Source organism: Chelonia mydas, chromosome 1 (genome assembly GCF_015237465.2).
Source record: "Chelonia mydas isolate rCheMyd1 chromosome 1, rCheMyd1.pri.v2, whole genome shotgun sequence".
In the NCBI taxonomy this organism is placed as follows: domain Eukaryota; kingdom Metazoa; phylum Chordata; order Testudines; family Cheloniidae; genus Chelonia; species Chelonia mydas.
This window is the reverse complement of record NC_057849.1, coordinates 193,613,521-193,626,998: the sequence shown is the minus strand read 5'-3', so window position 1 is coordinate 193,626,998 and position 13,478 is coordinate 193,613,521. Positions and strand designations below refer to the sequence as shown.

Genomic DNA, 13,478 nt, shown 5'->3' with positions numbered 1-13,478 from the left:
TCTTTTTGTAACTTAAGGTTTAGCCTAGAGGGATTCTCTATGTTTTGAATCTGATTACCCTGTAAGGTATTTACCATCCTGATTTTACAGAGGTGATTCTTTTTCTTTTTCTTCAATTAAAATTCTTCTTTTAAGAACCTGATTGCTTTTTCCTTGTTCTTAAGATCCAAGGGTTTGGGTCTGTGTTCACCAATGCAAATTGGTGAGGATTTTTATCAAGCCTTCCCCAGGAAAGGGGGTGTAGGGCTTGGGGGGATTTTGCGGGTAAAGACGTTTCCAAGTGGGCTCTTTCCCAGTTATATTTTGTTAGACGCTTGGTGGTGGCAGCAATAAAGTCCAGGGACAAAAGGTAAAATAGTTTGTACCTTGGGGAAGTTTTAACCTAGGCTGGTCAAAATAAGCTTAGGGGGTTTTTCATGCAGGTCCCCACATCTGTACCCTAGAGTTCAGAGTGGGGAAGAAACCTTGACACATGGGTTGCTAGTTACTGATAATCCAGAACCATATGATGTTGCATTCATATGGATCAGTGTGCTAACAAACAAAGCCCAGGAGGGGATACCAGTGGGGGTCAAGTTACAGATGACTGAGTCAAACCAGAGAACAGAGTGAGTTACTACTCAAGTATCTGCCCTAATGGAGGGAAAGTAAAATTGCGCTGTAATGGGGGGACTTCAGGTTGGGATACTATAGTACAGTGGTCTCCTTCAGCATGCCCCACATGGCCTGAAATGGTGCCCTGCCTCAGTTTCCCTCTCAACCTTTTTCGTTCAGGGCCCTCTGGGGTTGGTGTGAGTATTCAGGTAGATTTCTTAGCCAGGTAATAACTCTATTAGTTGTTTTCCAGGAACCAGGAGTCTACAGCCCTTCTCCCCGGGTGGTGTACATTTCAGATCCCTGCTGTTAGTATAGTAGCATATTACCCTCCTCTGGGAGCTGGGTACAACTAAAGTAGCCTCTTCCCCCTTGCCTCAGGAATCCACAGCTCTATCTCAGAGCATGTTTAGGATAAAAACGCTTTCCCTCCTTGGATCAGGAATCCATTGCACTCTTGGATTGGGTTAGCTAATTAAACAGTTTCTCCTTTCTTTGACTGGGTTAGAGTTCATTCCTTGGATCAGGAGTTTATCTCTCTCTTCATGGGGCCAGACTAAAGGACAGTCTCTCTCATCTGGGATCAGGAGTCCTCAGCCCTCCTTCCCTGTTCATCTCAGTTGGCTGAGAGAGACAGAAGCCCTGCTGCACCCTACACTATAGGGCTGCTTGTCCCAGGCCCTTAAAGAGAGCCTGGATTTTCCTTACATGCTAATCCCCTTGGGATTGCTTCCTTTCTCTTGCTCTGTGTTTGGCCACTTCTAGGCTTTTTTTTTTTTGTTGTTCCAGCCTTCCTGAAACAGGGTTCTCTGGCCCTCTCTGTGCTTAAATGACCAGTATAGCCTGTTACAGAGGCATATGGTGGAGATCTCATGAAGTCAGCAGTAAAACATGAATTTCTAAAACTTATAGATGGTTGTCTAACACAAAAAGTATTGTACCCAACATCTCCAAAATAGAGTTGCCGCCTCATGATAGGTAAGTGGAAGTTGGTGGGTACATAGGGACCAGTGATCATGACCTGATCACATTCAGTATGGGCAGATGACACTCTCAATCAGTAACAGATAAACTTGGTAACTCAAAGAGGCTAATTTCCCAAAGATGAGGAAAATTATGAGAGAAATTGACTGGGAGGAAAAATTTAGATAGAAAAATGTGAATGAAAACTGGGTGTTTTTAAGCAAGAGTTTATTAGATGGCCCCAGCAAATCTAATGCCGGCCTTGGTGATCCCGTAAAAACAGGTTTGCGACCCACTTTAGGGTCCTGACCCACATTTTGAGAACCGCTGTTCTAAGTGCCTTGACCCTTTCAAATCTTCCCAGTACTTTTGTAGAGATGCCTGGAATGTTAACCATGCATTTCCTCAGGTACTGGATTCTTAGCTTTTTGAAAGTCACTGTAGTGCCTTCTGTTAATGATGCTACTCTGTGTTGATCAGCTTCACACTCTGATGCTCAGAGAACGCAGTTTCTTGGATTATTTACACCTATCTGATTCTGGCTTCTTATGACATTTTGTTTTTGCAATAAACAGAATTGGGTTTGGTTTACACAGTCCCTGGTTATTGAGATTAAGGATTTTCTCCTCCAGAAAACAATCATGATAGACCTGTGTCAACTAATGAAGTTCTGGAGCACTGTTCTGAGCCATTTGAAATGGACATGAAGTAATTCTAACTGGTGGGAATGAATCACTAGAGCCTCTATTGGAACGTCTTCACTAGCAAAGTTAAAGCGGTGCCACAGCAGTGATTTAACGTGGCTGTGTAGTCGCGGCAGCAGCGCTGGGAGAGAGCTCCCCCAGCACTATAAAAAAAAAAAACAAACAAAAAAAAAACCCCACCTCCACGAGGGGAGCAGCTCCCAGCACTGGGGCACTGTCTACGCTGCCACTTTACAGCACTGAAACTTGCAGCGCTCAGGGGGATGTTTTTTCACACCCCTGAGCAAGCAAGTTGCAGCACTGTAAAGTGGCAGTGCAGACATGGCCTAACTCATCCACTCTCTGTGCAAACATTTACAGGGGTAGGTTGATTGTGTGTGGAATTTAAAGTCCTTCCAAAAGTATGGTGTCTGAGTTCCATCTAAATGAGTTATTCTGCCAATTTCTCTTCCTTTTCCTTCTTGCATATCTTGTTGAAAACTTCCTTATATGATTCGTCTAAAACTCCTTTGTTTATGGAATAAACAAAGCACACTTGAATATCCTTGTTTGTGGAATAATCCACTCTAGATGTTGTCACTATCAAGCATATTAAAGTTAGAGTGGTTAAAAAAAATACCACTGAACTTACCTTAGTGACTTCTTAAATGCTCTCTCTGATTAATATCTCTCTCATAATTTGGTGGAAGGAATATCTTTCCTAATCTGATTTAAATAGCAAATTATAAATTATCTTTGGTCATGTCATTAAGACTTAAGAAAGGATGGGGTTATTTAAAAAAAAAAAAAAAGTGTTCTTAACTCTGTGCATTTTACATTAGCCCATAATTGTATTTGTCATGTACCATTGTATATGTAAATTGTAATGTAACATGTACAGTTTTTTTTTCTAGTTGCTTTAAAATGAAGTTTAACAAGTTATGATTACAGTTTCTAGAAAGCAAACATCTTACTTTAAATGGGCATTTGAATTATAGATGGGCATTGGGACTTTTTGTGTTACTGTTCAATATTAACTATTTTAAAAAAATTCTTTACAGATGGAGATCTTATAACAATTTTTGATAGCTCAGATCTTTCCTTCGCAATTCAGTGCAGTAGGATACTTAAACTGACATTGTTTGGTAAGTACAGATGTTTTGGGGATCTTCTTTATTTCTTTTAATTCAGGCAATAGGCTCTCTTCTTTGTATGCTGGTGACATTTCCTTCCTTGAAGGCTGTTTATAATTAAAAGGATGCCATACATTTAAAAATTACCTTGCTGCCTGAAATAGCTTTCCCTGTTGTTACAAGAGACATCTAAGCTTACAGAAACTGCAGATTAGAAGGAGAAATATTTTTGCAGCTCTATTTAATTCATTTGGGAGAGCATTGTGTTTAGGGAATTTCATTGTTTTCCCCATACAGCCATTCACTTTCCTTGGTTTGTGTGGGTCTTCCAGACAGTAACGTAGGAGAGAAGCATTAGAAACAATAAAATGTGGTTATAAAACTACAAAAAGGGGGCTTCAGACAGGTATAAATCAGAAGATTCTTAACTCATTTTCTTGTTTAAAAAATTGAATAGATTTCAAGTTGCCTGTGTCCTTTTAAGGAGCTGTTTTTCAGTCAATGGCCACTGTTCAAGCAACTAGTAGGCTTGATATATAGTGCTCATACAGCAGCTAGCATCCTCTGTCAAGAGACATAATGAGTCCTTGAGCACTACTGTGGCACTGGCTTTGTGCATTCTGTCCTTTTGTTAATTTTATTGTGGAGCAGAAAGAGGGGAAATGTTTTCCATTTTGATTTGTGATAATTGTATTGTACCATGCACACACACTCGGGAAGTACAGTGGGAAATGAATTGAGCACAGAGGGCAGCCACTCTGGTGCTGGCAGTGCATATAGACCTTCTCTCTGCTTCCACTGTTAATAGGCCTTCTCTAGCGATGGTTCAGGCTTAAATTAAGAGGAAAAACTGTGGGACTGCAAGCATATGTAAAGAGTTTGAATTCAGAGGGTATATCGACACAGGGATAAAAGACCTGCGGGACAGCCATGGCTGGCCTGGATTGGCTGACTCGAGCTCATGGAGTTTGGGCTCGGGTGGAGCCTGAGTTCTGGGACCCTTCACCCTCACAGAGTTTTAGGGCTTGGCTTCAGCCCGAGTCTGAACGTGTATGCAGCAATTGTTCAGCCCCAGAACTTGAGCCCAAGTCAGCTGACCATGGCTTTTTTATCCCTGTGTAGTCATACCCTAAGTGGACAGAAAAACATGAGAGAGTTGTGGTGGAAAATTTTTTTGTTCAAAAAGTATATTTTAAAGATTGTTTAAGCAAACCATTTCTTACATGTAGGTTCTTATCACAGCCTTTTTTGCACAGACATTAGAATATGTTAGTTTGTATTTTGTAAACTGTTCCTGACTCTTTTAAGGGACACTGACAACTTAAACATGACTAAACATTTTTTTACCTACTGTTTACAATTAACACTTAAATTGCTGCAACTGAAAGATCAGAAAAAATTTGGTAACTGAAAAAGAATGAATTCTTGGTTGACCTAAGCATATTGCAGGCTGGTGCATGCAAACTTCTCCATGCAGCTCTGGTAATATGCAACAAGGTGCCAAATTGGGTTGTGGTAAATGTGCATTTTGGACCCGTGTGAGATCATAGTCTGTTTTCACTCATGACCTACAATGACTGTACAAAGAAAAGGAGTACTTGTGGCACCTCAGAGACTAACAAGTTTGTTAGTCTCTGAGGTGCCACAAGTACTCCTTTTCTTTTTGCGAATACAGACTAACATGGCTGCTAGTCTGAAAAATGACTGTACAAATACCTACAGTGCCTACAATACACTTGATTTTTAAACTCCCTCCACAAAAGAGAGACAGAGATGTTCTTCTTTATGCTTGACATCTAGGAATACTACTGTGTAAGAGAGTTGTTTAACCTGTGCCTGCACAAATGTTACTATGTTCCCTCAGATTTCATTTCTTTAATTACTATTTTATAGTTAATGGGCAGCCAAGACCTCTAGAATCCAATCAGGTGAAATATCTCCGTCGAGAGCTGATAGAACTTCGCAACAAAGTGAATTGCTTGTTGGATTGTTTGGAACCACCTGCTGAACCAGGGCTTTCCACCAGCCTGCCTGAAAATGGTAGGTCGGGCATTTCTACTGTTAAAGAATTGTCTGAGTTAAACTGTGTGCTCTTACATCCAGCAAAAAAGGGAGTCTTGCCTACTAATTCTCTCAGTCTGCAGACTGCTCCTCAGTTGCTGATTTAGAAACTTAAATTGCTAGCGCCCTTCAGATAACTTACTTACTGTACTTGTCTTAAAGTCTTTCAACTAGTAGGGGTATTGTACCAAGTTAAGAAACGTTGACTGACTTTCTTAACTGGTTACTTTGAAGATAATCAAGTATTATCTTTAGAGTACTCTTAAATATTATTTAGATCATTTAAACTCCCCTGTGAGTTAGGTAAGTAGTAATATGCTTATTTTGCAGATGGGAGGAGAGAGAGGAGTGGATGCTGGAAAGATAATGACTCACCTAATCATTGCTTGGAACCAAGTTTGAAACTCGAGAGTCCTTTGCTTAATACTTTAGATAACACTGCCTTTCTGATGCCTAAAAGATATGATGTTTCTTAAATATGAAACAAAACAAATATTGATGTTTAAGCAGCAATTGTCAGGGTGCATGGCATTTTATGGGGATTAATAATCAACTGGGAGAAGTTGATATGAAGCATCAGCTGCTAATCCCTAGAAAAGGATCTGAGCCTAAGTAGTTGCTCCATTTTTCCTTAATCGCAGCAATGTGTCTGACATATGGATTTTCTGGGGGTAGTGCAATTTCATTTTGATAAATACAAAGAATTGTACCTTACCAGTCAGCTTAACTGAACCCTCCTTTGAGGAATATAATAATACCTAATCAGAGACACAATAACAACACTTAATATATGGAACTCTCCTGACTGTTTTTCCTCTGTTGGGCAGCTTCATTAGGGGTTCTCTAGTTGTTGTCCTATGCTGGGACAATTTAGAAAAGCAGGCACTTGCTGCAGGTGGGGGTAGAAGTCTTGGGATCTCAGGTTTTTTTATTATTTGTATTACCGTACAGCCTAGGAGCCCCAGTCAGGAACCCATTATGCTCGGTACTGTACAAATAGAACAAAAATGATCCAAAGAGCTTACAGTCTAAATAAGTTAGTGTACTATCACATTCTGCTACAGAAGTGAGTTAAGACTGAACCAATTTCTATTGACCTCCATAGCGGGTATGTAGATAAGCTTCATTCTCCAGTTATTCTGATGTCAACTTACAAGTTGTATGTGCAGTTTTTAAAATTTACTGTGCAAATTATATACATGAGCAGCCATGGAACATTTAACTTCACTGGTTCCTTGTGATAGAATGGTACTTCAAATTGATACACCAATTAAAAATTCTTGAAAAGGCTTATGTAACAGAAACAAATCTATTGCTGTGTTAATAGATGCTGTTGATGGTAGTGAAGAAAAACCTGCTGCTGCTGACTCTTCTGTCAAGCCATCTACTCAAGTTATAGCAGCAAGTATGTCTGCTTTTGATCCATTAAAAAATCAAGATGAAATCAGCAAAAATGTCATGTCAGCATTTGGGCTGACAGATGATCAGGTGTCGGGTAAGGATATATATTTTATTGAAAATAAAGCGCAAGAGATTTTCATTGTTGGCAGTTAAAACTTCAGTGTTATGAAATAAAGACTTCATAGTATGAATGTGTTAGGTTACTATTTCCATTCAGTACTTTGTTTTTACAGAGTTCCATGATATGGTAGTTTTAAACTGCCTGGGTTGAATTGGCTTACAAATTCTGATGGAATATATGTAACAGATTTATATTGCATCATTTCTAGTTAGAAATTTCTAGAGAGCAAAAATAGCTTACAGTAATTTAAACTAAAACAATCAGCTTACTTTTATTAGAAAGTGTTGGGGCCTATACAAGTAAGTGGGCACAACTGTATTTAAATCCAAGGATTTGCACCTGCTTATGCAAGTTGAACTAAAGGCCTAAGGGTTTCGGTCTATTGATGTTACTTAAGTGAGGGGTTTAAACAAAAAAAATAAACCTCTTCCCTTTTTTTTCCGGATCAACTTTCCTCTTCCGCTTTCATTTATAGTGAGCTTTGAGTCAATTTCACTTTCAGAGTTTCACGCGTTTGCACAAAAAGGCAATGTAGAGTGGCAAATACTGGTCAGAATTTAAAAAAAAAACAACCAAAGCTCCCCATTACTATTTTAAATAAACATTACTAATGATTATCCTTAATTTACAGCAGCACTAAATTTTGTTTAAAGGATATAACAAAAGAAGCAATCATTTGCCAATTTATTTTCTAAACGTCATTGTTAATCATAGCATTGTTACTAAATTAAGTCTTATGGCAATGGTACCTTCAGAGCTAGTACAGTATCAGTGCAAAAGTAGGACAGTACAGGTACTAAATACTGACTGTACTTGATCGTCACCTGCTTCAAACATGTCAGATGTTCTTGAAATGAATACATATAATGTCATCTTAAATCCCCTATATGAAAACTAAGGTAACTTCAAGCAACCACACAACAGCATTGAAATCTGAAATTAGGCTGTCAGTCTACAGGTTTGTTTTCTGTATCTAGATTTTACAGCTCTGATGATACTTTATGTGGGATTATCCAAAGTGCTGAAATTGGGAGTAAAAGAGCCTGAGAGCCAAGTGGCAACCTTGGCGCCAGATCCTGTAAGGGCCACCACCTGCACTGAGTTTCACTGATTTAACTGCAAGTTGTGGGAGCTCAGTTTAGGCTTTTTAATTGGGAAATTCCGTGTTTTGTTGCCTCAGACATTTAATGTGGGTGCTCTAAATTCAAAACAGCTTAATATCTCCCATTTTTATATTTATTAAAGTGGGAATAAAACCTTTATCCATGCTCACTCAATCCTTTCTAAACTGTAATTTGATATGAAGTAAAATTGGAATCATATTCTTCTTATGCCCCCAAAAATTTGCCAAACTAAGACCCTCATTTCCTGTAAGCTCCGTAAGCTTCCATTTTAGAACTGTTATTCATCACTTCATTAATCCTAACAAAAGGATATGTTAAGTCCTTCAGCAAAAGGATTTTTTAAAGACTCCTTCTGAACAAAGAAATAAGAGTGGAAATATTGACCATATTCATGTGCAGACTGCAGAGAACTCTGTTATTTGTTAGAAACACAAGTGGACAGATACTGTTAAAACCAGACCTTCACATTAAGACCATTAACAGGATTCTATAAATGCTGGCATCCAGTAATTAATCTTTGATTTTAAAATAATAAAAAAAAAAGGTTAGCGGTGTTTCCATATAGTTGTAGATGCCTTATAGTAATTCATAAACGTCACTGATGCATACTGATTACTAGAAAACATGATCAACTGTTGCTATTTGCTGCCTGATCTTGCTGTAAAGCGTGTGTCCATGGCACGTGCTTCTGCTGTTTTTGGCTAATGGGAATGTCTTGTACAAGCCTATTTTTTTCCTGTTAGGAGCAAGTACCAATCGTGTTCAATGTTAGCATATATGCTATTTTTTTTCTTGTGGTGAGGATCAACTTTAGAAGTTTTTAATTCAAGAATTGCATGAAAACATTGGAAAGAGATTTTAATTAGAAATAAAATTAGAGAATTACATTATGGTAAAGGTGGTGAGCCATTGTATAGCTGCAGTCTTAAAAATGATAGCTTAGACGTATCTCATGAACTGGCTTTGTATGAACAACTGAAATGATTGACTTCTTTCCACTAATATAACTAGCTAAGAACTCTTCAGAGTTGCTTTTCTGTCCTCGGATAAAGGTGATACTATAGCATTACAAAGCCTTAATCTTAACATTACAGTGCAGCTTGCAAACTTCTACTTGCTTGGCGCACAACTCTTTTTGATTAAACATCTTTGCAAGAAAAGAAGCCACTCGTAATTAGGTTTGGAAGGATTAGATTTTTATCGGTAAATGTCAGTAAACATAGATTTCACTGTATACACACAAACCAATTTAAAAAAAAAATTAGGCAAAGTAAGAAAAATGCTGTTTGAGCACTTAGAGTCAAAATCCAGTGATTTAGACTTTTTGAATTAGGCTAGTTACAAATGGACTAGGGAATGAATAGTTTAAAAAAATGATTTGTTGATTTAAGGATATTTATTTTGTATATTTTGACACGGGACAATGACAATTTGTGATTTTAATGGTTTATAAATCTTTAACTTTTTGAAGGTCAGTCATTAAATTGTCTGACCCTCCTGTAATTTCATGCAACTGTGAAAATATAAATAGATAATCTAAAAAAAAATTTAAAAATAAACATTGATATCAGTTGAAATTATAAAAAAAAAAATCTGCCAAGCTTTTTGATAATGTACTATGTTAGAACAGTGTACTACATTTTTGATATAGTAGGCAAAAAAATACTAAAAATGAGCATGCAGTCTTATCTGTAAGTCTGTTGAACTTTGGCTCTCAAAACTGTTGCTAAATTTCTGTATAATGTAAATCACTTTAAAGTTACAAGTTACTTTTTCTCTTGAGCAGCCTTGTGAGCTGGGTAGATATTCCATGGGATAGGTTCTTACTGTTACTATAAAAATATTCATTATAAAATACTTTGCTAGCCATATTGGAATAAATGTTGAGACATTATATTTGAATGGTCTTATCATGCTTTTTGTCTAGATGGCAGGGAAGCTATCTTCTTAATAAAAATTAGAAAAATTTCCCTGCTCTTGCTGGAGGCAGTGGAAAAAATGAAAGCTTCTGATGTATATAGGACTGGTAGAGCAAAAGACGTTCCCATTACCAAAGCTGTGCTGATACCACTAGATAAACAAGGAAGCCAGCAGAAAGGGACACCTTTGTTTCAAATTTTTAAAACTGTGGAATGTGAAAGTAAAACTGAAAAATACTTACCACATTTGTGTCAGTGGAAGCGTATTGTATGAGTGCCTTTAAGACCACAGCAAATATTTATGGTTTAGGTCCCAGTCCTGCAAACGCTTAGGCGTGTGCTTAACGTTAAGCTCCTTAAGGAGTCTCTTTGAAGTTAGTGGCACTACTCATGCTTTGGGTTGGTAGGATTGGGGCATTAGTTTGCAGGCCTCAGATCAACATGTACATAATTAAACATTATGCTTTTTCAGTTGAGTATTCCAGAGCATTTTACAGACTTAAAATATCCAGAAACCACCGAGTCTTTGTGACTTCAGACTGTTCATTAGCATCCAAGTGACCATTTTCCCCACTATATTTTTCAAAATTCCCATGGCAGGTAATTATTTTCAAACAGAAACCCGCTATATCCTGGCTGGGAGTAAAAACCCAAAAGAGTCTTTAGAATACTGAAAACAAATAAACCCTCCAATCAAATACATATTTACCCTAGGAAATCATGGAAAATCACTCCAGCAGTTATTTTCCAGGTAGACTGTGTTTTGAATTTAGACTGCATATACTGTGCTGTGAAGTAGAGTTTTTAAACTTTTTCAAATGTAAAGCTGTGGAAAAACTGGAAAGTATTTGATGCAGAAAAGACATTATGTTAAGTTTAAGGTTATCAAATCTTTTTGCTTTTTTTATTTCCCATGCTTACTATATTCTCTTGCTCCCCCAGGACCACCCAGTGCCCCTGTAGAAGAACGTTCAGGAACACCTGATAGCATTGCTTCCTCCTCTTCTGCAGCCCATCCACCTGGGGTTCAGCCACAGCAGCCAGCGTATGCAGGAACTCAGCCACCAACTGGTCAGATAGAAGGTGAGCAGTATCTTCTCATCATGAAAATTGCAGTCAGACTTCAGTAATTGAGGATTGTCATGTTTTACATTAAGAGGTTACATTAGAACTTCAAATTGCACATCTAATACTATATATGACTAGGAATCTTATAAGGAATATCAGATTCTAAAGGCCACGATTCTCCCCATCAGAATAAATTTTATAAAAGATTCAATATTAAAACAGTAGATGGTGCTGTAGCTTTGTCTTAAAAGCCAGATGGTACTGAAAAATAATAGAAATTACTGTAGTACTTTAGTAGTAAAATTAGTGCAGATGTAAATGTCATTGTAAAAATTGACAGGAATGTTAGCCATTCCAGATGTCACATTAGAACTGTTTGAACATCTAACATGTACATATTACTTTACGTGCTGTAATGTGTCACTTACTTTAACAGTAAATACGGGGGAATCTGTTAGAAATGCTGGTCTGCATACTATAAAGTAAGCAATTGTACACTACGTGCAAATTATGTCATTTAGTGCATGTTCCTTAGATGACAGACCAGTTTACTCTCCTGTTCAAAAATCCAGGCCAGCTCCGCTGTTAATGCTCTCATATACACTGTATAATACTATATGGCTCTGTCACAGATAGAGTATTGTAATGGCCTTCATAATACCTACCAATAATTCTCCCAATCTGGTTCAGAATCATGTAGCCATTGTGACAGTTTGTAGTTGTTTTCTTGCTGACTTTCTTCAAATGCCTTACTTAGATCTTACTTTAAAAATTCCATTTAAGATCCACACTTTGGCATTCAAAGCCCTTCCTCGTACCATGTGCCCTTCTTTTTGTGATTTGACTTCTTAATATTCACGTGCTTGAAATCTCCATTATATTCAAGTTCGTTTGGTTCTACATTGTCACTTGCAAAAACACTGACACGCCAAACATGCATGTCATCCCTTTGGATAAAATTCTATTTCAGGAAGGACCCGCTGTGCTACCTCTACTAAATTTTAAGATGCAGCTGAAAGATCTTTCTCTAGTACACCTCTACCCCAATATAATGTGGCCCTTGGGAACCAAAAAATCTTACCGTCTTATAGGTGAGACTGCATTATATCGGGGTAGGGAGAGGGAATTGCTCCCTGCCCCAGCTCACCTCCTCTCCGCCCCCACTCCTCCCCTGAGCGCGTCGCTACCGCTCTGCTTCTCTCCCCACCCCCCTTTCAGGCTTGCCGCGCCAATCAGCTGTTTGGTGCAGGGAGGCGGGGGGAGAAGCGGAGTGGCGGCGGCGCGCTCGTGGGAGGAGGCGGAGGCAAGCTGGGATGGGGGGGCGCAGAGGAACCTCTTGCGGTAACACGAATTTGGATATATCCCCGGAGTGCTGCTTTAGCACATTATATCTGAATTTGGGTTATATTGGACTGCATTATATCGGAGTAGAGGTGTATTCTTAATTTGATTTGATTTTTTTTTTTTTTTTAACTTGTGAGGCAGAATTGCATCCCTGTTTTGCTTTCTATACTGAATATTGCAGTCTACAGATCAGTGTTCAGCAGGTGCGTGTATCGAATACTAAAGAAGTTGATGAAGGTAACCCAATATCATGTGGCTAGCAAGGAAGATTTTAGGACTCAAATATGTAAGGTACCTGTAGAACCATTGAGAGACATCAGTAAACTTGAAATTGGCTGATAAGAGGCAAGTGCTCATAATATAATTACAAAGTGTCAGATTGTAAACAATGTAACAAAATATATTAATATATGCTGTTATTAATATTAAGCAAATATTAACACTTTGTTGAGCTGCTGACTTGGATTCAGTTTTTTATATATATTCTTTAGAACTTCAGTGGAAGTAAAATAATTCTGTAAGTTGCATTTAATACTTTTAGTGTGTTCCCTATTTAACACTTTTGGCTCCTGGGACTTGTGCTGTAGATACTTCTGGACACTAGCAATTTTAGGTCTTTGTTGGCAGCCAGAAAATGTAACTGAAAAGTAAGCATTGTAACTTTGAGCTGCTAACGACTTATTTTGTCAGCAGTTCTGTGGGAAAGGAAGTCAAATGGACAAAAACAAGGTGTGGGTTCTTACATGTTGACTGTTAAAAATAGAATTAAGTAACAAGGTAAAGGTTTTAAACTGCTAATACAGGTCTGGAACTGTTGAGTCATTTGTCAGTGTCAAGTGAGTGAAAAATCACTCACTGACATGTTGGAGAGAGGCTGAAGACACAATGAAAACTGCACCACGAATCCTGGGTTTTCCCACTAAAGGTAATTGGTTCATAGTGAGAATACCTTTTAAAACAATGTAGCATGGTTTAGAAGCATGTGGAACACACGTTCTTGGTATCATTTACCAAAATTAAATTGAAACAAATACAAGGGTTTGTGTTCGTTAAACTACTCATATAAA

The 13,478-nt window shown here is 38.1% G+C and overlaps 1 protein-coding gene across 15 annotated transcripts in view; it reads left to right on the top strand.

The window, feature by feature from the left end:
- The window catches only part of TFG (trafficking from ER to golgi regulator), a 29,957-nt gene that overhangs the window by 8,791 nt on the left and 7,688 nt on the right, over positions 1-13,478 (top strand). For 8 of the 15 annotated variants that reach the window (XM_043538575.1, XM_037908205.2, XM_043538578.1 and 5 more), the window contains exons 4-7: positions 3,302-3,385; positions 5,267-5,413; positions 6,762-6,929; positions 10,942-11,082. In XM_043538575.1, coding sequence (XP_043394510.1) covers positions 3,302-3,385; positions 5,267-5,413; positions 6,762-6,929; positions 10,942-11,082 — 540 coding nt within the window. The remainder of the gene's footprint in view (positions 1-3,301; positions 3,386-5,266; positions 5,414-6,761; positions 6,930-10,941; positions 11,083-13,478) is intronic. The other 7 variants (XM_043538581.1, XM_043538579.1, XM_037908231.2 and 4 more) reach the window with 1 other exon arrangement.